Source organism: Mytilus edulis, chromosome 3 (assembly GCF_963676685.1).
Source record: "Mytilus edulis chromosome 3, xbMytEdul2.2, whole genome shotgun sequence".
NCBI classification, from domain to species: Eukaryota; Metazoa; Mollusca; class Bivalvia; order Mytilida; family Mytilidae; genus Mytilus; species Mytilus edulis.
This window is the reverse complement of record NC_092346.1, coordinates 55472645-55498125: the sequence shown is the minus strand read 5'-3', so window position 1 is coordinate 55498125 and position 25481 is coordinate 55472645. Positions and strand designations below refer to the sequence as shown.

General features: G+C 32.0%; 3 protein-coding genes across 3 annotated transcripts; all 3 read left to right on the top strand.

The window, feature by feature from the left end:
• Positions 1–3668: 3668 nt before the first annotated feature.
• Positions 3669–5489, top strand: LOC139516892 (cdc42 homolog). Its single transcript, XM_071307313.1, has 2 exons — positions 3669–3946; positions 4631–5489. The coding sequence occupies exons 1-2, from the start codon at positions 3746–3748 to the stop codon at positions 4997–4999; spliced, it is 570 nt and encodes a 189-aa protein (XP_071163414.1). The 5' UTR covers positions 3669–3745; the 3' UTR covers positions 5000–5489.
• Positions 5490–14377: 8888 nt separating this feature from the next.
• LOC139515325 (cdc42 homolog) lies at positions 14378–18287 on the top strand. Its single transcript, XM_071304892.1, has 2 exons — positions 14378–14602; positions 15564–18287. Exons 1-2 carry the CDS (start codon positions 14402–14404, stop codon positions 15930–15932), a joined length of 570 nt encoding a protein of 189 aa, XP_071160993.1. The 5' UTR covers positions 14378–14401; the 3' UTR covers positions 15933–18287.
• Positions 18288–23262: 4975 nt separating this feature from the next.
• Positions 23263–23811, top strand: LOC139515324 (cdc42 homolog). Its single transcript, XM_071304891.1, has one exon. It carries the CDS (start codon positions 23263–23265, stop codon positions 23809–23811), a length of 549 nt encoding a protein of 182 aa, XP_071160992.1.
• The last annotated feature ends 1670 nt before the right edge of the window (positions 23812–25481 follow it).

Sequence of the window (25481 nt, the reverse complement as noted above, 5' to 3'; positions counted from 1 at the left end):
ATAGATTAAATTACAGATATTTTCATATATTACCACTATTATCAGAATAAATGCATCAACACAGTGAGTATTTATTGTAAGTCGCTAAATTAAAATTCATGACAGTGCAATTTTATATATCTAAAAACGCCTTTTTGGTTGTGGTGTTTTTTAAAAGAGGTTTCACATTACAACTAACTAGAGCGACTAACACCCTTTAACTAAAGTATAACAAATGTTATAGTATATTCTTTGTGCAGTAACAGACACCTCAATCACAGCATTCATTTTGTTCAAGAGTGATTAATGGATGTCCTATATGTCACCTTGATCAAAGTGTGACTTTGTCCACAACGATTAAAAATCCAAGCTCTTTACGCGGATGAACCTTAACTTGCTACTTATAAGACATGCACATTTACGATTGCTTTCATATGATCAAATAAAATCTTAAATAGACAAAGGCTTTTATTGACATGTACTGAAACATGATTATAGGTTTTTCGATAATTTTAGGTGGAACACTTGTTTCTTTTAAATATTTCGTGTGTGATGCAGAATGCACTCTTACCATCAATTGCACCTGGTATTGCTACTGGCTTTAAGTGATTTTCCTCTAAGTTCAGTATTTTTGTGATTTTACTTTTCATTGCTTCTAATTGTCGCGTTTGGGTACATTCTCTCGACTTCTATTTTCTTTTTCCCTTTCGAAAGATATCTATAGGTTTTTCCTACATGGTTTGAAGTAAACTGATATCGCGTGAGGTCTAGTAACCTATCTATCATATTACGGAGATCGTTCAGGATGTCCCTATATCATTATCATAATTATTTTCAGATTTGACTTTTGAAATTTCACGTACAAGGTATACAAATAAACAAACTTGTACATTAAGTATAAGGAATAGAAAGCAGATGGCTGCATTAATTAATGAATAAGATGGACAAGCAGATATGTGTGCTTAATCTTTGACTTGGTTGGGAAAATTGTATCAATGAAATTATTTGTCCGTGTAGAACCAACTATGTTACACACAGCCAATTTAAATTTCAAAACAAACACAGAACGTCAGAGGTAACAACTGTATGTTTTAATAGTAATTAAATTTTATAATGCAAATTCATTCATAAATGTCAATGAAGAATAAATTTCCCCTATATTTTTTTTTATGAATCATAAATGTATTCACGCATTATATGTCAAATTAATGAATACCTTCACATGTAAAATATACAGTGTCATATTAAACTATAGACAGTCTTTTTATCCTCTATACGTTTTCGCCTTTTCTATAATAACTATACTACATCAGAAGATCCTGCATCACCATTTGGTGTGTTGAGAAACGGTTTCCGTATGCTTTTTGAATTGTATGGTACTTCTGATTTATGGTGTTACGTTAAATCCGTTTCGATCTCGTTCAATATCAAATTTGAAAGGTTTACGACATATGGAAATATTGCTATCTGGACTTCAGTAAGATCCCTGATAAGGAAACCTTCAGTTTGGCTAGTATTAATGCGGACGACGAAGACACCTTAAAAATGAAGTAAAACCTACAACAGAAGGTCATATGTTTGGTCATTTACAACCTTATTCCATTGGGACTACTGTCCTTAAGTTGTGGCATTCATACCTTTTCACCTCTTTCCCAGTTACGATTTGTGGGGTCTTAAAACCGACTGATGTGTATTCGTGTAAATAAGGCATGAACTAGAACCCCTTTAAATCGTTTAAGTAATCAACACTCAATGGATGAATTGTGAATACCTTTGAGGTGATATGCCACTTCTCCTGCATTTAGATTCATAAGTCTCCTCTGAAACAATTTCCTTCAGTGTAAGGGTAGACTTACTCTAATCTGATCCGACCCACATAACTTCGATAGTGTCACATACTTTATTGTTTTGTCTTATTTTATACTGATATGTATATGAAATCATTTCCAGAAACTCAAGATTTTTTAATTTGTGAGAAATAATCTCTTATCTATATATGTCGCAATTTGACCTTGGAATTTAGTAAATCACCTGTTTTAAAAGTACGTTTTAACTGTTACGATGAAGACTGGTTCTATTCATCAACTTTTGATACAATCGTCAAAAACCTCCGTTAGATGCTTAAGATTATGATGAAATAAGTACATGCCAAATTTGCTTTGTTAATTTCGCTTTAGTAACAAAATAGTTTTTATTATTCAAATTTCAAAAGATTTGAATCACGAAAGAAAACAATGACCTATTTACAATCTTGTCGATATGTTAAAGGTGCACATACTTAGATCCATTGACATTGATGCCGTCATGAGTACTTTTAAAACAATCAATCTTCTGACATCTGAAATATGACAATCAAACAAGTAGTTACTGGTTTACATCATTTGAATAAAAATCGATACCAAACGACCTCTATCAGTAAAAAAAGAGGTTATGTCATTGAAATAGTTTGATTTGTTTTTAGTTGTGGTCGCATAAAAAGCTTAAAAGTCTATTTTAGTTTTAATAAAAACAATAGTGTACGATTTGTATATAGAATTATAGTAAACATACAGTCATTGCCCTGAACCACCCTTCTTTATTTCTTTTTATTATACTATATTTACACAGACTTTATTAGTTAAACATTAAGCTCCTTGCATTTAAAACTAAAGATCAACATTCATAATAACAGATCGGTTTTTCCGCAGACTTTTCTCGTATAAGGAAAAGTTTCTATTTACATTAGATAAAGATAAGCGTACTTCCTGGTACGGGATTCGTACTGAATTTTAAGTTCTCTTAGGCTATTTAAATATGAAGAGTGCCTTGTTTATCAAAATTTTTGCTACTGCATATTAAATTACTGAGAAGTTTTCAGAGGCCAATCAAATTTACAAATCTTGTAGTCTTGAACTTCATTTGTTTCTGGTTTCAAATAACATGCATTTGATTATACATGTACATGTATATTAAAACGTGCAGTAGAATTTATAATGAGTCATCAGTAAATAGTTGGTACTTTAACTTAAAAAAAACATTAAAAGAATAAAAAAAAAATAAAAAAATAAAGCAAACGAAAAGAAAAAGTATCACAAAAACTTGATTCAATACATAATAACAGCAAAAGAAATTCAATAAATAAGATATTGGTCTGTACAACAGACTAAATTGACCAAATAGCAATTCTTAAAAATAGATATACAAACAAAGACGAAACTATAATGAGCATCAAATGGTCCAGATAGCCTGACTTATTAAAGGCATAAAAGTTGTTACTTATATCGCGACAAATAGAACAATTCACGATATGCGTTTTTTTGTTTAACTTTTGATAAAGTAGATATAAAGGTTTATTTGAACAAGAAATTCGTGAAAAAGCACACCATAATTATATCTAATATACACGCAGTACATCATTTTAATTCATTAAACATCACAAATTCGTGTTTAACACTTAAGAAAAACCCCGATACAGAACTGGACATTTCCTTTTAATGTTCTTCATTAAATCAAAGATCTTTTTCAATCTTTTTTAATGATTTAATATAATGATTTAATATAAAAATTTAAATATATAAAAGATCTTTGAACCCCTACACCTGTAAACTACATGATACAGGTTGTTTGCTAGATTTTCAAGGTTGTTGATCTAACGTTCCGGATCAATACCGGAGATGAGGCCATATATAAAGACTTCAGGTGTTTAAAAATAATCATTTCATGTTCTACCTTCAGACGAGCTAGACTAATTTAATACCTTCAGACTAGTTAGACTACTTTAAGGACAATGATTTCTCAAGTTAGTGATAAAACCGTAACATGTACCATAGTTGGAGATGGAATGGTGGGGAAATCTCAGATCTGTAAAACATTTATTGGTGATCTGACGATAGAAGATTACGAAGCTACAGTGACTAATGAGCATTCTGTACTTACACAGTTTATGGGAGACAAATATACTCTCAGGATTGTAGACTCTTCTGGACAGGTAAGATGACATTTTTGCTAGAATTCTATTAAAACTAATGATAGTATTGCCATTTAGTTTTGAGATTTAAAAAAAAATCAAAAGACAAAATTTAAAAAGTTTAACATGATCAAATGAAGTTTCGGAGAGGTATCAGTTAAATTAAGTTTCATGTATGATAGTATACAATGTACGTTAATGAAATGATAACCAAGCCGCAAAGAAAAAAATGCCGACTAACAGAAAAGGGAGGTTAAAAAAGAAACTAAATGGAAATGAATGAATGATGAATGAATATTTTATTTGCGAAAGCATAAATAATATGCTATGGCAATACATAAACAAGTATATACAATGGAAATGATGTAGTCAGATTAATTATTTCAATATCGGAGGAACCGATTCATACTAGTTTAGATATTTAAATTTCTTGATCATATGTGCAGCAACGAAAAAATGCTATAATTGACTTACCGCAGTACTGTACCCGGATCTTTAATCGATAAAATTCAGTTGTTTAATAGGTTATCTCTGCATTTAAATAGATGTACTTTCTCACGTACTTCTTGGAAATAACCTCTGGTTTCTCCAATATCGTAATTTTAAGAAGAGGGGTGGGTCGGGCAATGGTTACACAAATTAATATTTATAGAAGTTTATTATGAATTAAACTCAATACTGATAAAATTATTTTTTATTTTTTAGCATGATTACAAAGAACTTCGAACAAAATCCTACAAAGGATCAGAGGTCTTCATATTGTGTTACAGCCTATCAGACAGAGATTCATTTGAAAGTATCGAATCATTCTGGATTCCAGAAATCAGAAAGATTTGCAAAAAGACACCAGTTATTCTAGTGGCTACTGGAAAAGACATTGATGACGAAAACAACAATGTGTCTAAACAAGAAGGACTATTAGTAATGGATAAATACGGAATTGATGCTTACGTTGAATGTTCATCATATAACAAGGAAGAAGTGAATGAAGTTTTTGAAGACGTTTTATTATCCGTCATTAAAAACAAGAAGAGAAGGCGTTCAAGCCTTCTCCGTCATCTGTTAGCAAGATGAAGAGATATAACATTAAATCTGGATAAACTTATGGACGGATCTCTATCCATCTGATGAAAAACTGAGTGAACAATCAGTGACGAACAATACCATTCACAATTCGCGCATAAACGCATCTAATGAGTTAGATCTACCATGAACTACGCCACAAAGGACGCGCTTTTGATGGATCATTCATGTCATGCAAACTTGAAACAGAGGCTTGGTAAAGTTTGATAGGATATAGGAGAGCACTTCCTCGATTTGAAAAGAACATTTTTATCTGTCAAGCCATGGTCAGTTTCAGCTTTAGCACATCATAGTTGCAACCACAACGAGTTGCAGCTACATAGCAAATCACAGTCAAACCATAGTTCCAGTTATGGACTTGTTTTATTGACATAGTGTTGAGTCACACCGAGGACATTAGTCTCACTATCAGAATCTCGTGTTGCAGCAATATCATTTATGTCGGCAATGAAAATAAAAGGTTTAAATTTGAAAAAAACAATATTACTTTTTTTATTATTTCCTTTGTACTTGATACATTTTTCTCATAATTCTACTTCTTACACTAAAAGACACTCGCACACCAATAACGGATTTCAATGATTGAACGTGTCAATACAAAAGTACAAAAAAAAACCTTTATAACATATTATATCTTTCCGAGGTTGTCATGTGATGGAGTTTAGTTTGGTTTTTGTCGTTGTTTTGTTTTAAATTTCACCCCTTTTAATTATGAACAGTTGAATAACAAAAGCTACACTTAAAAACAAAACAGGACAAGAAAATAATCAAACAACACCGTATCAAAAGTATCGCAGTTCCTGAAAACAATCTCAAAGTACTAAATCTGCTGATATAAATTTACACAAACTTGCACTCTAATGTGGTGACTGTACTTCTTTTTACAACATTACGATGTTTTTCTTGTGCAATGCCTAAAATGAATTAAAATAAAGGTAGTATTATGTTATGAAGTAAGAAGATATTGTATGATTGCCAAAGAGCAACTATAAACAGAGTCTGTAGTCTTGTTTCCCCCTCCCCCCAATTTTAATGAATTATCGAATTGATGTTATTCCCACAAAAAAATAACAGACAGAGGTATAACTATAAACTCTCACGAGGAATACGCTTGCAAATTGTCATTGTTTCCTCTTTGGGATTCCAACTCCGGCTTCAATCAACACAAGCACAACATAACATAATACTAAGCAACTCCAACCCAACCCAAACCAGGGGTGGTATCAGATGTTTGTTTGTTTGTTTGTTTGTTAGTTTTGTTTTTGTTTTTAATGGTGTGGTAAGCAATCCTGCTCCAAATTTGACATCCGTCATTTTCTGTTATCTTGTTGCATTTCATTTGTGTTGCTCTAATATGAAAGGACAATGTTGGGAGTATAATAAACATTCTTTTAAAATATGCTTTTGGAAGTAGATTATTCATTGCATGCTAAAACTTCCATAAACAAACCACGACAAAAGTCGGCAGTTTGTAGAATTCTAAATCAGGCAATTCTAGCTGATACTATAAAAACACTATATTATTAATTAATTCAAAACAGTAATCCGCGTTAACTATGGAAAATTAATTTATTTTTGAAAATGAAAGAGCTGAACATGATTATAATCTTGCAGGAAACAGTTGTGCACAAAAGTGAAAAAATGCAAGCGTAGCAATAGATGCAAATGAAAACTAGTAGTCAATCTACAAAACAAACGTATGTCATCCACTCCGCCACCCCAACTGGACAATGCCAAATGATCACGCCTTAAGTGAAATTAGTGGGTTTTGTTTTCTTCTCATTGTTGCCAAAGATCAATACACATGGTTATCTCCTTTACATCTGAATTTAATTATACGAAGCCCAGTTAATTTGTTTTTGAAAATGAATGAGCTGAACATGATTATAATCTTGCAGGAAACAGTTGTGCATAAAAGTGAAAAAATGCAAGCGTAGCAATAGATGCAAATGAAAACTAGTAGTCAATCCACAAAACAAACTTGTGTCATCCACTCCGTCACCCCCCCCCCCCCCCCCCCCCAACTGGACAATGCCAAATGGTCACGCCTTAAGTGAAATTAGTGGGTTTTGTTTTATTTTCATTGTTGCCAAAGATCAATACACAATTTAATTATACCAAGCCCAGTTAGGAGATTAAAGTGTGTATGTGTGTATGGGTTTTCATTACAGCTAACTTTCTGACAAATAGCACAATCTCCCAATGCATTACTTGTATTCAGTTAATGTTAATGAACAAGATGCGCATATCCAGCAGTATCCAACTAATAACTGTGGCTACCTCAGACGCGGGACGACCTCAGAGCCATCGTAGAAAACGTCATTTCTTATAGTAGCGAGGAAAATTCCAAATTGTGTGCTGTTTTGTTTCTTTCTAAGGTCATCCAGTCGGTAGCTGGACTGTTTGTTGTGTGTTTTAGTTTTACGACATATGGTCTTGATAAGCGAAGGGAGTTTGAGCAGAAAAAAACTGGTTCAACCCCACTACAATGGTGCCTTATTCAAGTTATGCAATCAGCTTTAATTTCGTTCGGTATTTTGTAAGTGTTTTACCCACTTTAATTGTTCCCTCTCTCCGATATCGGGTGTAAGTGGCTGATGTGGTCTGTTGTCTATCCACTGTTTTTTGTTGATTTTCTGTTATCCTCTTAGTGCAAAGTATCGTTTGTTTCTGCTATGTATTACTTGAATAAAAGCAAAAACTGAACTGTCACGTAGGAGTTTTTAATTATTTTTTTTATTCGAGCGTCACTTGTGAGATTTTTGTAGACGAAACGCACGTCTGACATATAAAATATTTGAATCCTAGTCCTTGTAATATGATGGAGTTTACTGATACTTCCATGATGCTATTTTGTCATTTTCCAACTATCAAAATCAAGTTCTGGTTTTTACACAAAGTAATTTCGTTTGGTGTATAGAATTCAACAGAAAGCAATACATTGTGTATTTGTATGGTTGTACTATAAAATACAAGCGACCCACGCATTAACAATAATCAAACGAAACAGGACATCTTTGCGTTACTATTTTAGAATAAATATAAACTTGTACTTTAAACTTTACAACTGTTACAAGGGCGTTTTCAATATAATATACGATTGAGTAGTTTTGCTGCTTCATCAAACAAGCAATAAAATATTACCACCTACAAAAAAATGAATAAATTAGTAAATAATGGTTGTAAGAACTAAAATCCATTTCGATAAGTAAAAAATTAAAATTTTAAATTTCGAATTGACGTCACTATAATGTTTAGTACTCTTTATCCAATGATGCACAGTACATATAAATACATTGCATTTAAGAGACTACATAATATATACAATATAACAATGCTATTGAAAATGTACACGGAAAAAAGGTGCAAGCATTAATTCATTATTAGATAAAAGAGGGACGAAAGATACCAGAGGGACAGTCAAACTCATAAATCGAAAATAAACTGACAACGCCGTGGCTAAAAATGAAAAGGACAAACAGACAAAAAATAGTACACATGACACGACATAGAAAACTAAAGAATAAACAACACGAACCCCAACAAAAACTAGGGGTGATCTCAGGCTGATCCTGCTCCACCTGTGGCACCCGTCGTGTTGCTTATGAGATAACAAATCCGGTAACTGATAATCTAATTCGGTAGGTCACATTTATGAGAGGGAAGGGGATTGTAGTTACGACGTAAGGAACATATCCGATATCATTTGTGAAACGGTTATTCCATAACGGTCAACCAACTCGTGATGGCGTCCGTAAAATTTACGAAGAGATAACATTGGTAAAAATATAATATCTCTGACGACAAGAGAACTAAAAAGCTTGTTCGAATGCAAAAAATTACTGTACAAAAAAAACACAAACAATTAACCAAAGGATTTAGTAAGTAATAATGTTTAAAGATTTATGATAAAAAGACTTTTAGGTAAAAGTATATATACAAATATATAATTAGCTTTGGAAACTTAAATTAATACAATATTAATAAATAATCATTAATAAATTGATAAATTAATAGCAATGGTTGTGACTAAATGTACCTCTAATGCCTTAACCCAAGGATGTCAAATGTAAACCAAGAAGCTTATTTTCAATGGGGTTCTTATAGTCTTGATAATAAAATGACTGATGATAATTCATCATTAGTTTACAGCAATAAAATAAATCTATGAATCATAACTTAAAACATTCGTATAAAAAGCAATCTGAAAAGTAAAAATACAAAATCTGCATCTGACGTTAGACTGAGTTAACATATTAGGTGTTTTTACTTAAAACTTCAATTTTATTTTCGAATTCACACGATTTATACTACGTGATCTTGCAAAGCATTCCAGTTGTATACCAAATAAACTACCTGAATATATCGACTGGTCCAAGGGAAGACTGAAAATTTCAAAAGCGCTTGCTTGAATCAAATGTCCTTGAAGGAATGCTCCTGTATTACAGACACGTTCGGAATGTGGACTATTTAAATCTTATCCAATTGATTGAACAGTTACATAAAAACAATAACACCTAGCTTTACCTGAACAGGACAGATGTTGTAAACTTGTCAGCAGGGTGAGATTGAATGATTGGATAATTGACATTACGTATTGACCTCAGTCTGACCACACGGAGAACCTCAGTGGATAATCGAAAATATAATAGTTTGGCCAATCAATAGATCAATTACAGCATTAGAATAATTCTAATATGCTAGTATAGAGTGAAACAGATTAAAATAATTCTCTTTTAATCGTTTTAGAAACTGAAAACATTTAAGTAGTTAAACATTTAATTGAATTTAAGTTCACACATAATCATACTATGCAAATGTTTTTATTATTCAACTTATCTTTAAAATCTCCGGTCAATTCAGGGTTACATTCGTTCCTTACTTGCAATTTTAAGTTATAGTGCTAAGGTCATATCGACTCTACATACATTTAATATCATGGACAATAACTAAAATTCTTCGTGTAAAGAAAAGTGTAAAATGGAAACAATTTAAAAATGCAATAGAAAATAAACAAACTTCTATCGATACAGCAAAAACTGCAACCAAAACAAAACAAAAACCAACACAATGTCTTCATTGGTAGACCTATGCCAACAATATATATTTCAAGCCCTACATCACACACGTACAGATTTGAATAAAATACATGTAACCGTTTCTAACAAAAGTCAGACAAAAAACCGCTATTAGTTCTTTTGACTATCATAACTGAACTCAAATGCGTGATTTTCTCGCTGTGTTGAAGACCAATTGGTGGCCTTGTACTGTTTTCTGCTCTAAAGTGGGGTTGAAGTCTTTTTGACATTTTCCTCGTAAGTTGAGTCAACGTCCCTTCCTACATGTATACACTTCTGACTTTTTACATAGAGACTGGCGACAAATTGTATCTTGAGAATACTTTTATTTCATGTGTAATAAAAATAAGAAGAAGCATCCAGAGATCAAATGAAGTTGACATATATGGAACAATGGATTAACGTTCGACCTTCAACAATGAACAAAATCCATACCGTATAGTACGATATAAAAGGTCCCGACAGTACAAAATGTTAACAAAAAAACAGAACCTGATTTATGTGCTAAAAATAAGGACTTGGGACAGGAACATGCAACAGATCCGGAGTAACATATGTAAGCAGCTGTGTCTTCATTTTAGATAGTTCCTACGGCTATCTAAAACATTTGCTTATCAAGCAATTTTTCATGGTGCCTTGGATTTTTGACTATTCCCAATATTTTCTTTTGTTATCGATTGTCTTCCTCTTTCAAGACAGATTAAACTAATATGAATTGCTTTCTATTCGGATAGTGAGAAAGAAGGTTACATATATCTACCTTTTGAAAGACAGTTTAAACTAATATGAATTGCTTTCCATTCGGATAGTGAGAGAGAAGTTTACATATAGCCATTTAACATATGATATAAAATTTCGTAACCAAATAGTTGGTAATAACATTTTTATGATAGTTACTCAATTAGGTTTCGGTCAGTCTTGGGTCAAGCGATCAATATATATATACAAGGTTGATAAATTGATAACATTAAACTATTTTAATTATTTGAGTGTTAATAGGCGTTGTTAATCTAGTGGTAAGATTAAGGTCAGATAAATGTTTTACAATATAAATATTTTAATATTTTTCATATTGATAAATATCTATAAATTATTGTGGTTCGGATTTTAACTTAAATCAGCAAGTTTTCATCTGCAATCAAAATATATATTTTATCAAGTATATCTTCTATACATAAATTGCTGTGGTTATATATTTTAAAGCATCAGCATATTTTGATTTACAAAAAAGATAAAGATTTTTAACTGACTCTGTTCACACTATAAAGTTGGCAAATACATTTATTGAAAATATATAGTTGATTTAGTCGCCTACGTATTATATATGCTTAAGTTAAAAACTATATTCATATGATAATGAAATAATATTATCTACATTATATTTTTAAGACTCCAAATCAAGTATACCTAATTTTGATTTTTTAAATCTAATTCTAATTTTTTTAAAAGAACATTTAAATATTCTGGTCTTATTCACTGGAATAATTTACCAAGTAATATTAAAGAAATAGATAATTTAGATACATTTAAGACCAACTGTTCAAACTATTTTCTAACTGAACAGAATAAAGATGCACGAAACTAATGTATTTTTCTTCTTCTATTTAATGCATATTATGTACTTATTCAATATTAAAGCCGCTATATTTAACTGTATTGTGTATTTTACTTTGTATGTCTTTTTTTCCCCCTTTTCTATTTGTATTTATAGTTTTTGAAAGCCTCATGGAAGATTAACATGTAATTGTTAAATGTGTTACCTTCGTTAAATAAAGAATTTTATTGTTATACACCTTTGATTTCCAAAACCACTTAATCACTTTGGAATTTTGCGATGTGTTTAAAGTCAATGGACTTGTAAATTCTAAATATTTGATGGAAAAACAAAGAAATGTTGTATGATTGCCACTGAGACAAATATCCAGCAAAGTTCAAATGACTCGGAGGTAAGCAATCATCGACCAACCCTCCTCTTATCTGGGACAGTGCTGTAACGGCACAACAGAAAATCAAACTATGCAAAACATATGGAAGAACCATGGATAACAAAACAATCCCATAGATAGAACATAGTTTGAAGATCATTAATGGTTTACTAGGGTTGTACAATGTTTTGCATTTGAAAAATTAAGAAATTGCTTAGATAACTTGTCCAAAAAGAAGCTTAGCAGATATTCTTAAACACTGAACGCAATATAAATAAGTTTGCACTTATCAAAATTGATATTTAAAAAAAAAAATTTAACAGAAGATAAGAAATGCTTTTTATCTAAAAAAAAAAAGGAAAACTTGTTGGAGTTTTATATTCAGCTCTTTGTATATACAATGTACATGTATCAGTGGCGGATCCAGAAATTTTCATAAGTGGGGGCCCACTGACTGCCCTAAGAGGGGGCCCGCTCCAGTCACGCTTCAGTGATTCCCTATATAAGCAAACACATTTTTCCCCAAAAGGGGAGGGGGGCGGGCCCCCTGCCCCCTCCTTAATCCGCCTCTGTGTATTCATTATATGATAAAATATTATTTTATAGATTTGTTTATGAAGTATTGAGAGTTCAAGATCAGGTTAAAAAGAGGCCTTACGACTGTGCCAAAAATCAATCAAAATACCAATTACTTTATAATTCATCTTCACTCAGAATGTAAAATATATGTAATCCATAGAAAATAACTACTTAAACATTCAAATGGTGTCACAATTATGCAAATTTTGCCTCTTTAAGTTTAATTTTATTATACTTTGAGTGTTATGGTTCAAATTGCAGGTCTAAAGACGCTGTTGTTATACAAATGTCTATGGGGATATTATGCCATCAAATTTTAACAATGAATTACGAAAAAAAGAGTTAGTGAGGTCAAGTCAAGTTCAAATCTAAGGATTGCATAAACAAGTATTGTACGCAAAACTTTTAATTTTAATTAATTGATTGAGAAAAGAATGATATAGATCTCATTATTAACTATAATTTCCTAGTCAGACTGTCCTGAACAGATGTAATATTCTAGTATTTAAATCAATTAAAATACTTCAATCCCAATTATAGGTTATTACCACCGAAGTTAAAGCGTATTAACATCGACATCTGCTATAACTTTTAATAGAGTTTAATCATGTGCGCCCTAAATTTGATCAATATGTTCTACATTGTTCTTGTTGATGAATTTATATTGTTATAAAAGATACCTTTTCTACTGACCTCGATATCCTTGCACTACGCATTAAACTGTTCCAGAAAAAAAATCTTTAAAAAAAAAAGAATTAAAAAACCTTGTATTTGATTAAGAAACTCGTTAATATTAATATGTTCATGCCTAAAGAAGAAAAAAAAATGTTAACGTTCCATTCCATAGATTTCGACCTATGTTGTGAAATTGAAAAAACATATTAAAACAAAACCTCCTATGGTACATGTATGCCTTGTCGTATAAACATCCTACTTTGTTAATTCTTAAATAACCTAAGTTTTATAAAGGAATTACAGTAAAAACCCAGTAATGAAAATTTTAATTACTAATTTAGTGGCAGCAACCCGATAATGGGTCGTTCGATTCGTCTGAAAATTTCAGGGCTGATAGATCTTGACCTTTTAACATTTTTAACCAATGTCAGATTCGCTTTAAGTACCGTTTTTTTAAAGATATAAGATAAGCCAAAAACTGCAATTTTTAAACAGTTTACGACCACGACGGATGATGACGACGCCAGACAACAGATAACGACGAACGCCAAGTCATGGCATAAGCTCAGATTGGGACATTGGGGCACAAAATAGCTAAAAATAAAAACAACACATTTTAAATGTCATGCTTCCAAACCGCTTTTCAGAATTTACTTTCATCATGAACGCTCGAAGTCGAATATTGGAAGTCTATGATGTACAAGACCCGAAACAATCAAAGCGCTTTGTAACCAAAAGGGACCAACATAAAATATATAACAAAAACCATCTAAGGTAAAATCTGCCTGAGGGAGTTGAAACCTTAGTTACTTTGTCTTAAACAAATTTACGCAAATATCTTAATTCATATATTTCATTTTATAAGATATTTGTTTGAATTAACTATCTCTTTTAAAACTGTCTACATTCTGACAGGCTTAAAATTAATAATTCAAAAGCAAAGGAGACATTTCATTTTTTGATGAAAGAGATTAATAATTTCACAGTAGCGTTCAAATTCTCGTCGAAGGTCATTATGGAGGGATTAGTCGGTTGAAAGGTTGTGTGCTTAAGATGGATAATTTTTTTCAAGTTTAGGGTATAAAACTGTGAATGCGACTTAAAATGATCAGTTGACGATCTGACTTATAAACAACATGCTAACACACGAGAATGATAAAACTGTGATGTGCCCTATTGTAGGAGATGGGATGGTAGGAAAGACTCAAATTTGTAAAACATTTACCGGAAGTCAAACATCAGACGACTATACAGCTACAGTTTCTGATTTATACACTGTACCGACTTACATGCTGGGATCAAATTATGTCATCAAAATTGTAGACTCATCTGGCCAGGTTAGTAGTTCCTTTTTTTTATTGAAAGATGAGACTTTTTTAGCTGACAATGCGGTATGGGCTTTGCAAATTGTTGAAACGCATACTGTGACCTATAGTTGTTTATTTCAAAATAGCGTCTACTCATCTGGCCAGGTTAGTGTTTAAAACAAATTATTTATTCTATTGGAATACGACCTTTTTTTAGCTGACTACGCGGTATGAGCATTGCACATTGTTGAAGGCCGTACGGTGACCTTTTATAGTTGTTTATTTCTGTATCGTTTTGTCTCTTGTGGAGAGTTGTATCAAAGGCAGTCATACCACATCTTCTTCTTATTATTTATATCTAACCCCAAAGTGCTTTAGATTTTGAAATTTAGTAAGCTTACGTTGGCCTATAATTGCTTACTACCACTTCAATTTTACTCTCAGACTGGTGGATAGTTGTCTCATCGGCAATCATACCACATCTCCCAATTTTTATATTAGCTTAAGTAATATTTAACGTTGTAACATAATGATTTGTTTTCCTTCTCATATGTAAATGTGTAAGATACCTAAATGATTTTTTTTGTTTTCAAATAATCAAAAATATTACAAAACAAATTAATGACAAATCATAAAGCGTATCACAATCGTTAATAAAACTTTTGCAACTAATGATGACGGATGACTCTTGAACAACATGTTGCAAATTATATGCATATTCAGGACTAGAACATGTTTTATATGTATGTAACATAATTATTAAACCTGCTTTGTATGAGACTGACACGCCGAGTCAGATTGTTAACGTTCTAGTTCATGGACAATGTTGACAGTCTGCAGGAAAATATATTACGGTAACCCTTCCCGGACACCTAATTCTGATTTCCAGCCAACCGGTCTTTGCTCTTGCTCATTAATGCTTAGCCCATGCACAGAATTAGTCCCACAAATAGATTAAATTACTTATGGTGTATTTTGTTTTATTTTTCAGCATGACTATAAGGAGGTTAGAACAAAGTCCTACAAAGAAGCCAATGTATTTATTTTGTGTTATAGTGTATCTGACAGAGAATCCTTTGAAAATGTCAAGTCATTCTGGATTCCTGAAATTAGAAACCTATGCAAGAAAACGCCAGTGGTATTAGTTGCCACATACAAAGACACAAGAGACGAACATAACAATGTATCTAAACGAGAAGGACTTGATATTATGGAATCTAACAAATTTGATGCGTACATCGAGTGTAGATCTGATAACAAAGAAGAAGTAGATGAGTTATTTGAAGATATTTTACTATCAGTTATAAAGTCTAAAAGAAGGCGTCGATCAAGTCTTCTTCACACTCTCATGGGTAAATGAATAGACATGGAGCGAATAACGTTGACTTTCAATCATCGCGGTTCGTTTTCAATCATTAAATATGCCATGAACGAATTAGTTTATTTTGAAAGGTGGCATTAGCAAGCTAGATTTAAAGAAGGTAGCAAGTTTTATTTGCATATTCAATTATTGTTAATATTTGAAGAATTTTATTTGCATATCGATTATTGGTAACGTTAATGTATGGAGATACATGCCTATGCAACACAATGGTTTGAGAAGAATGACGAAAGAACAAACAAACAATAATTCAGCTTATACAAAATAATTAGCCTTGATGATTTAAGTTCTGTGATTTTTTTGTTCGATTCAGAGGGGTGTTGAAACATTTGTTCTCTTCTAACAAATCACCAAAAAGAAGTTTATGTATTTGTTCAATACATTTTATAACAAAGAAAGCATGTAATGAAAGCGTCAAGACATTTTCATGTTAAACTGCTGTACAATGTACCCAAATTTTTGACGTTTTATTCTATTATGTCTGTTTGATTTGCTGGCATATTGTTGTCAATACAATGGAATTACATGCGACTGTCCTACAAGTCAGAGGTGAAGCTAGCCATAAATCCAGATTAATCCACTATTTCCCACATAAGAAAATACCTGTACTAAGTCAGGAATATGACAGTTGTTTTCCATTCGTTAGATGTTCGTTTGATGTTTTTAGCTTTTGATTTTGTCATGTTATAAAGAAATTTCCGTTTTAATTTTCTTTTGGAGCTCGTTTTTTTTTGGATTTCTTTTAACTGTAATTGACAGTATTTTTCATATGCTGTGATATTAAACCACTGTCCCAAATGTATATCATCATTGTTGAAGATATAACAGTGACCACTAGTTTACATCCACTTTATTTGGACTCTAGTGACAATCATACCACCACCAATTAATTATTCGCTAATTTAACCAGAAATGTGCATTAAGTACGTTTATTTTTGGTTCATGAGCTGATTTAAAATAAGTTTCATTAATGCCTGTGTGCTCTAACTGGCCTTTTATCTTTACCACGACTGACCAAAAGATCGGCCAGTACATGACGTATTATAAGTTGTTTACGTGAAAGTTTGAATTTAAACACCAAGGTCAGTTTTACTACTATACAATGGTCTCATGCTGATTTCAACCTTTAAGCCTTTAGTATTTGCTGATACAGGCGATTTAAAGAGTGTAGACAAAATGTTATTTATACACAGTTTGTTGAACACAAAGAAATGGAATTAGATTTATAAGCTGTATAAATATTAATATAATTTCCAATGTCAAATATATAGTAATAAACAACTCCTACTAAGTACCTTGTAGATAAGTCATTGCTTATTGAAAGTGTACTAGATATTCATTTTGTTTCACTGGCTAGACTTACTTACTATCTCTATATTTATTAATCTAAAGTTCAAATGCTTTTAAGAAAAGCACACTTTAACAGTTTAACAACGTCTTTATACTGATATTCTCAGAAACGCACATTTCATGAACTGAATATATTTGTTTCCAGTTTCAAACTAATGTTTGCTTTTCTTTTTCATGGAATGAGTATGAGTATGTTGAGTTTGATTATTGTAATTTAAATGTTTGAATATAGGATTTGTAACTTTAAAATTTGACTTTTCAAGATTCGCGTTCATTTTGTACGACCGACGAGTATTTAGAATCCAAAAGCTGGTGACAAAAAAAATAGACGTAGCAATAAAACCACGAAGATTTAAAAGTTAACCTTTAAAACAATGAAGGAATCTCAGCATAGACGAAACGCTTATCAATAATTACCATTGACAACATCATAATATTAGGAAAATATCAACAAATAATTTAGGAATAATTTTACGAAAGGTATTTTGTCAGTTCGCTGTGTCCCTTTTCAAGGACAATGTCGTACCAACTTCATCTATCAATAGCATTTTACACGTTCACGTATATATTCAGGTGACCTTCCAAAAAGACGGACATTTGACAAGTCACTTATATAAATCAACAGGGTGGCTTGAAATTCTCTTTCTATTTTTTTAAATTTTTTTTAGATAAAGAGAGAAATAGAGGGTGCACATGTTATTACTTTATACAAGTAACACTTACACTTTGCTAATAAACTAAAGTCCATGTATAGCGTTTCTCTTTAAATTGTCAAACAAATCAATATAAACTTTGGAAATGGTAAAGTATAATTCAATAATTCCAGTGTTTTGTTCAGGCTAATCTACTATGTGTAATTATATTTAATTCTTAGACCATCTGTTTTATGAGGTCATTATGTACATCCAATTTTCATATAAATTACGTTTAAAAATGCCAACACGTTGTAGTTTTAAGAACAGATTTACTTTCTACCCCACTTTAGTGTTATTATCAAGCGGGTACACTGCACCGGCTGCAATATTTTGATTCATGTCGAGGATATGTCACAGACACTCGCAATCAAGGCTATGGTTATTGAAAGGTTGTTATGTATCAAGCTATTATCAAATCTATTATATAATCAAACGGTTCAAACAGAGTTTTCCCTTTTAAATTTCTTGCTTACAAATTTAAACTAACGGATTATTGGCACAATACCAGTAGATCTTTATAACCCAACACAGATTGTCTTATCAGTTTTCCAACAATCTGGGGTTTCAAAACAAAGTATAAAGTCATGGACGGAATGGAAGATGATGTCCATGAAAGTGATGTGTTTCGTATTCGTAAATGAGTTAACATCCACACGAAACCAATATCAATAGATAAGTATCAAAATAACATTGCAACCCATTAATATTAATAAAAAAAATCTCACAGAAGAACGTTTAATAAAGATTAAAAAAAAAGCTCTTATGAAAATGAAAATAAAACTACAATGTATATAACTTTTATGTTTTTTGTTGTTGTCTATTCGTTTGATGTATTTTATCATTTTATTTTGCCATTTGATTAGAGACGTTCCGTTTTGAATTTTCCTTTGAGCTCAGTATTTTTGTGATTTGACTTTTTATGTTTAAGGCGCTTCTCTTAAGCCTCGGTCACACCTTACCGGATAGCTTGAACGGACGCCTAACGGATAACTTTTTTTCAATCCGTTCATGTCCGTTAGACGTCCGTTCTTATCCGTTAGGCGTCCGCCCATATCCGTTAGGCGTCCGTTAAGCGTCCGTTTTATCCGTTGACGTCCGTTCTGTCCGGTTGAAAATTTTGAGCATGTTCAAAACTTTGAACGGACGTCCAACGGATAAAATGTCCGTTGAACGTCCGTTAGTCGTCCGTTAGGCGTCCGTTTTGTACGGTACTCGTCCGTTTTGTATCCGTTACGTGTCCGTTATGCATCCGTTGGAGATCCGGTAGACCAATTCACCAACGGACGTCTACCGGACACCTAACGGACGCCTAACGGATAAAACGGATGTGAAACGGACATTAACGGAAGGATAACGGATAAAACGGATGCCTACCGGATGTAAAACGGACAAATGCCAACTGAAATTTCTCATGGGTTATTGCCTTTAATTTTTAGATGGTTTATTGCCTTTATTTTTCAGATTATTTTGTTTATCCGTTTTATCCGTTACGCTTCCGTTAGGTGTCCGTTTTATCCGGTACTCGTCCGTTGGATGTACGTTCGACGTCCGTTCTGTCCGGTACGTATCCGTTTCACGTACGTTCAATGTCCGTTGTGTGTTCGTTAGGCATTCGTTACATGTCCGTTAGTACACCAACAGACTCCCAACGGATAAAAATTTTGTCAACGGATAACTTTTTTTTTATCCGTTAGGCGTCCGTTCGAGCTATCCGGTAAGGTGTGACCGAGGCTTTAATTATCTTCACCAGGAACGCTCAAAGCCGAATATTTGAAACCAAATGATGTAGAAGAAAGAGCTGTATGACAAAAAAGGGGACTTAAAATGATAGCATCTAAGGTCAACTGAGGAAGATGGAACTTTAGTTTCTTGATGATAAAACAAATTATAATTAATAATTTACTCAATTTAAGAGAGTTATTTTATATATCATGTCAGGAACTCTATAATATGCTATAATTCACATTATAACATATAAACGAAATGCTTGTAATTATTAGGAACAAGGTCAAATTATTTTTATGTCGTCCATGATACTTTTATGTTCAGGTCAGGTTTTTTTTCTGAACTTATGACTTCTTGTTCCATCTTTGATTTACCTTTCGGTTTTTAAAAAATCGCGATAAAAAGCTTATCCCCCTTTTCCAACAAAATTTTTTTTTTGATTTTTCTGTGTTTAGTTCTTTGTAAATAACACATTCGCTAACTCTTTTTTTTTTATGAATAAAAATTCAACCCTTTACAACTGATCATAGAGTCGACTAAATAGGTACTTTAGTTGCATTTGTTTACGAAAAAAGTAACTTTGTATTCAGTGATTTTATTCTAAGATCAAGACCACGAGTACGTGCTATATTATAATTTCCTTGAATATATATAATCCTTATAAACTTACGATGTGATATCAAAGCAAGAACCATAAAAAGTCACTGTAATATTTTTCAGGTTTTCCCAAAGATTTATTTGCAATCCTAGACAAAATACGCTTAATTCCCTGTAATAACTTGTCTGACCGGTTCACAGAACTCTCATTTTATTTGCAGAATAATTACATTAAAATAATATTTTGCAACTATTTTGAATATAAAATTCTAACAACAATATCAGATTTATGTAGCACAATCAGGACAAGGCCATTTACAATATTACTGTTTATACTTGGTATGGGGTATGTCAATTTGACGGTATTGAATTTTATTTAGTGAAAATTTACTTAATTTTACGAATTTAACAAAGAGTCTTTTAGCGAAATCTGCCTAATTAAATAGTTTAAAATCTTTTCTCAAAATAATTTAAATACTTAAGTTAAATGTCCCCAGCAAAGGAATATGACATTTAAAAATCAATATACTACTATTCTTCAATGTTAAACTGTTAATGTGACCTTACCTTGCAAATTGTTTTGCTTTTGACCTTAATTTTTATTTTGCATTTTGAAATTTCGGTTTCTTATTTTCGTTTTTACAGAAAACCACCCGGAGTCACACAATATCCTAAAAAGGCAATGTTACGTAAAAAAGCAGTGGCACCTTTATTCAAATGTATTCAAATGTATTCAAAACCACAGATGTTGAAAACTCAGAATATGTCTTTTTGTAGACCGATTTTTTTTAACCATGAAAACACGGACCCAAAATACTACTATTGTCGCCTTTGAAAATAATTATTTTTCCCAAAACGACACTGAGTCTAAACATAGCTTGAATCACCACCGAAAAAAACACAACATCGATGCCTCTCATCTTATAAATCAATTGCAGTTTGCATGAAAGTGTGCAATCTAAATATTAGGATGGAAACCGATGTTTAGTAAAATATTTTAACATTATTAATAAATAATTTGCAAAAAGAAGCACAATTTAAAAATTAAGTCTGAAATTACAAATAGAGGATTTTTTTTTCAATCTATTTATTACTATAGTTATAAACTTTTCATAAACAAATCGTAATATGCACAAATTTTGGAAATGTTCAGATACCATAAGGGAGACCAAAGAGTAACACAGAATTACCAAACAGTTTTCAAATGCAATGCAGTTTGCAGTGTATGAAATTTAATCCATCGACAATTGTTTTTGAAGAATACACAATTAAGTGATCAAACTTGCTCATCAAACCTCTTTACATCCACCTGAATCTTATCATAATTGCAGGAACACAAAATCATCACTAGTTTTTAAAACAAATATATGATATTGATAAATTTATAATCCATGAATATTGTTGGGTTGAAGAAAACACAAAATAATTCCACTTCTATTAATCCATAATAAAGTAAAACAAAAATATAGTATTGCCAAACAGTGGAAATTGCACTGAATATCCCTAAGGAATCATCGCTACTCCATCTACAGAATAAAAATGATAGAGCACAACCAAATACAGTATATATGTACATTGACCCCCTGTAGTTTTCAAAACTGAACAAGTGAATAATATTACAACCCCTACCAGGATAACCAGATAGATATTTACCACCTTGAGTCAATCAGTAGGTATACTCATTGTTTTCTAATCAAGCGAATACACCTTTTGTTTTCAGCCACGACGGTGATATTCGAAACTCTCTGTTGGTCTGTCAATATAATAGTAAAAAAAGGAAACGAGAAATGCGATATATTTTGATGTTAAAACAATTCAATAACCCCACTTGGACTATCTTCGACATATAGTATCAGTAAAATTCCACTTAAAGTTCAGACAGTGGGCTGTCATATAATGAGAATCCACAAAAAAAACGTGCATTCTATTTACACCAATATATACCATATAACATGTAAATTATATCTGAGTTTGCATAATCTACTACCTTATATAGAGGTTTTCTATTGTGATCGGTATGTTAATTGAAAACACATTTATGCAGAAAATGAAGTGAAATTTGTATATCTACATGGCAAACATTAGCATTAAATATTGTACCCGTTTGTTTTTAATCAGACACAAACGAATATTTAATCGTATGAAAATCACTGTGCTTAATATGCAAGCATATTTGAACTTATTTCAGACTTCTTCTTTTATCAGATATGAATTCCTTCTACAATATGTTCAACAACATACACTGTCTGCACGGAATAGCATGTTTGTCAAAATTGAGTAAAAAAAAACCATTAAGCTATACTAATTTGAAAAAGACAGATCAAACTATACAATCATCGAAAATTATATAAACAAGTACAGTAAAGAAGACAACAACATTCACAAGACTTATTCGTTTCATAAGAAATGCTGCCTTCCAAACAAGGTAGGAAGTATTGAAAGAGAAAGGAGGAATTACACAAAAAGTTTACTTTAAGGGTATTACTTTATCATACATGATTACAAACTCAAAAATCAAGACAGCATGACATTCATGTGAGTTGTTCTATTTCAAAACAATAATTCATACGAAATGCAAAAAGACAAAACTGTATAAACAAAATGTTGTTCTCCTCCAACGCCGTATTGTATTACTGTTATGTCTGTGGAAAACTCGACTATCGAAAAGTAAACATTAAAAAATTTCAAAATACTTTCCTATTCCTACCACATAGAGTGATTTGGACATATACGTAGTGACTCCAGGGGGTAAACTTGATACCACCAGTGTGCAAGAAAAAACAAAAGCATTGTTTCTTTGCAGGGGATTTGAAGAACAATGGGAGAATCCGACCGAAAAACAAACGATCTATAAAAAGGACAGAAATTTTAACTATCTCTCATAACGACTATCTACTTTAAATACTCTTAACACATTTAAAGACTTAAAAACAACTTCGAAAATGGTTTGCAACGAGAACACTGTTTCCTGTGCCGTTGTTGGTGATGGAATGGTAGGCAAAACATGCCTTACTAAAAGATTTGCTGGAAGCCAGTTTGCTGAACAATATGTTGCTACAGTTGCAGAAACATCAACTGGATCTGTGTCTGCCTACGGTGACAAATACAGCGTCAATATCTATGAAGATCAATCAGCAAGATGCAAAACAATAACTGAAGCTGACGTCATTGTTGTATGCTACAGTGCAGTTGACAAAGAATCATTTGAAAACGTCAAATCCTTTTGGATTCCAATGGTCAGAAAACTCCATAAGAAGAAGCCAATTGTTTTAGTCGCTACACATAGTGACAAACGTGATGAGAATAATACCGACCATGTATCAGACGCTGAAGGACAAAACTTTATGAAATCAATAAATGCTGACTATTACAATAAATGTTCTGCTGCTACAAACGAAGGAGTAAAGAATGTCTTCGAAAGTGTCGTCTGCGCCGCTATTAAATACAGAAAAAAGAAAACCAATGTGCTTAAACGTGTTTTCGCACGATGAACTTGAACTTGTCTCTGCCCGGAGATAAACCTATACTTTACACATCTTAAAATGTGTCAAAAATAGCAAAATACTTGCTGTAAAAAGACTTTTGAGATAGAAGTAGTTGGAGGTGGAATGTACCACTGGTGTACATTCCAAAGACCTGTCGAATTACAGTGATTGAGATGGAGAATAAGTGGATCTGGTGATGTTCAAGGACACGAACTTACAAAAACAATGTGAAATTAATTACGATGATGAACTTAAAGAGAAATAAACTTATATGTTGAAAAGACACAACCAATACTTGTATATTATTGTATAACATTAATTTATGTTGTTTGAATAAATTATCTTACATGAAAATGATTTGTTTTGTTAACCATTTTACTTTTGATATACTGAAGGGATGACATGTAACAGTTCTTACAGTCAGTAAGCTTTTGATACAAATCGAAGAAAAATATACCGATTGAAACAAAACAACAATTTTACTGGGTACAACAAAATGAAAACTCATACAAAAAGATGAAAAAAACGAAAACAAAGTACATAAAAAATCACAAAGTAAAATACAGGTTGCGGATACAATGTTTAAAATGTTTGTGCTCTAATTGGTTAAGCAATTCCCGGTCTATGTCCACCCGTTTTATAACGTTCGATTTATTTGTTCTGAACATTATCAACACATATTATAAAATATTGCAATTTGTTTCAACACCTATGACAAATGTTCACATATAAGGCATAACCAAAAAGAGATAGAAGATGCGAAGCGGATATAAAACACTTAAGAAACTGGCATCGTCATGGCTAAAAAGAACAAACGACAAAAAGACAAACTAGTTATCAAAGAATGACATAGAAAAAAAGACCGAGCAACACAAACTCCACCAAAACATGGGTCATCTCGAGTTATGTGTATCCCACTTATATCAGTCCTTCATCTTTCTGTACCAGCATGGTTCTAGAGACAATTCTATTGTCATTGGCATACTTTCATCTTATCTTGAAGTCAGAATCAGTGAAGTTGCCTGTTCAAAATCATGAAATCTTTGTTGTGGACAAAACCTCCTTAGAAGCAACCATACTTTAATTTTGACCGATAGCCATATGCCACTCCGAAATAGAAAATTTGAAGTGTGGAAACTGAAATCATAATGTGATGTATCAAAATTTCAATGAAAATAAAATGTTACAAAAAAATGCATTAGAACGACAAATATTTTGTGAGATATTTTCAGCTGGATGACCCTTACAGAACATAGGTGGATCGCTCTGTTGCTTCTATTGTTTGACAAATATCTCCTGCTAAGTGACAATTCTATTGTCTATAAATTCGTATGTATGTGATTGTATTAGCCCCCTGGAGTTATACTATATGACCATGTCACGGCTTTTGGTGTGTAAATTGATATTGTTTTATTTATTTCATTGTTAGTTGTGTGTAAGTGATAATTTTGTTTACTTTTAGTATAATATATTTACAATGAAGACAATCTAAGTACTAGTACAAGTTTTGACAAACAAATAACAATTCTGTCTTTTTTAACTTTCGGCTAAGTACATATTATTTTTGTTAAACCATGTTGTACAATATGTTAAATATAAGTTATCAGAACAAAATACACAATGGAAAGACATTCAAGAAACAAGAAATGTCCCCTTTAAGATATTCATAGTAAGTT

Bases quoted from the DNA above. Each gene is read 5' to 3' on its own strand.
- LOC139516892 (XM_071307313.1), top strand. From the start codon at position 3,746: ATGATTTCTCAAGTTAGTGATAAAACCGTAACATGTACCATAGTTGGA. The intron at 3,947-4,630 runs GTAAGATGACAT...TTTATTTTTTAG, and splicing joins TTGTAGACTCTTCTGGACAG to CATGATTACAAAGAACTTCG.
- LOC139515325 (XM_071304892.1), top strand. From the start codon at position 14,402: ATGCTAACACACGAGAATGATAAAACTGTGATGTGCCCTATTGTAGGA. The intron at 14,603-15,563 runs GTTAGTAGTTCC...TTTATTTTTCAG, and splicing joins TTGTAGACTCATCTGGCCAG to CATGACTATAAGGAGGTTAG.
- LOC139515324 (XM_071304891.1), top strand. From the start codon at position 23,263: ATGGTTTGCAACGAGAACACTGTTTCCTGTGCCGTTGTTGGTGATGGA.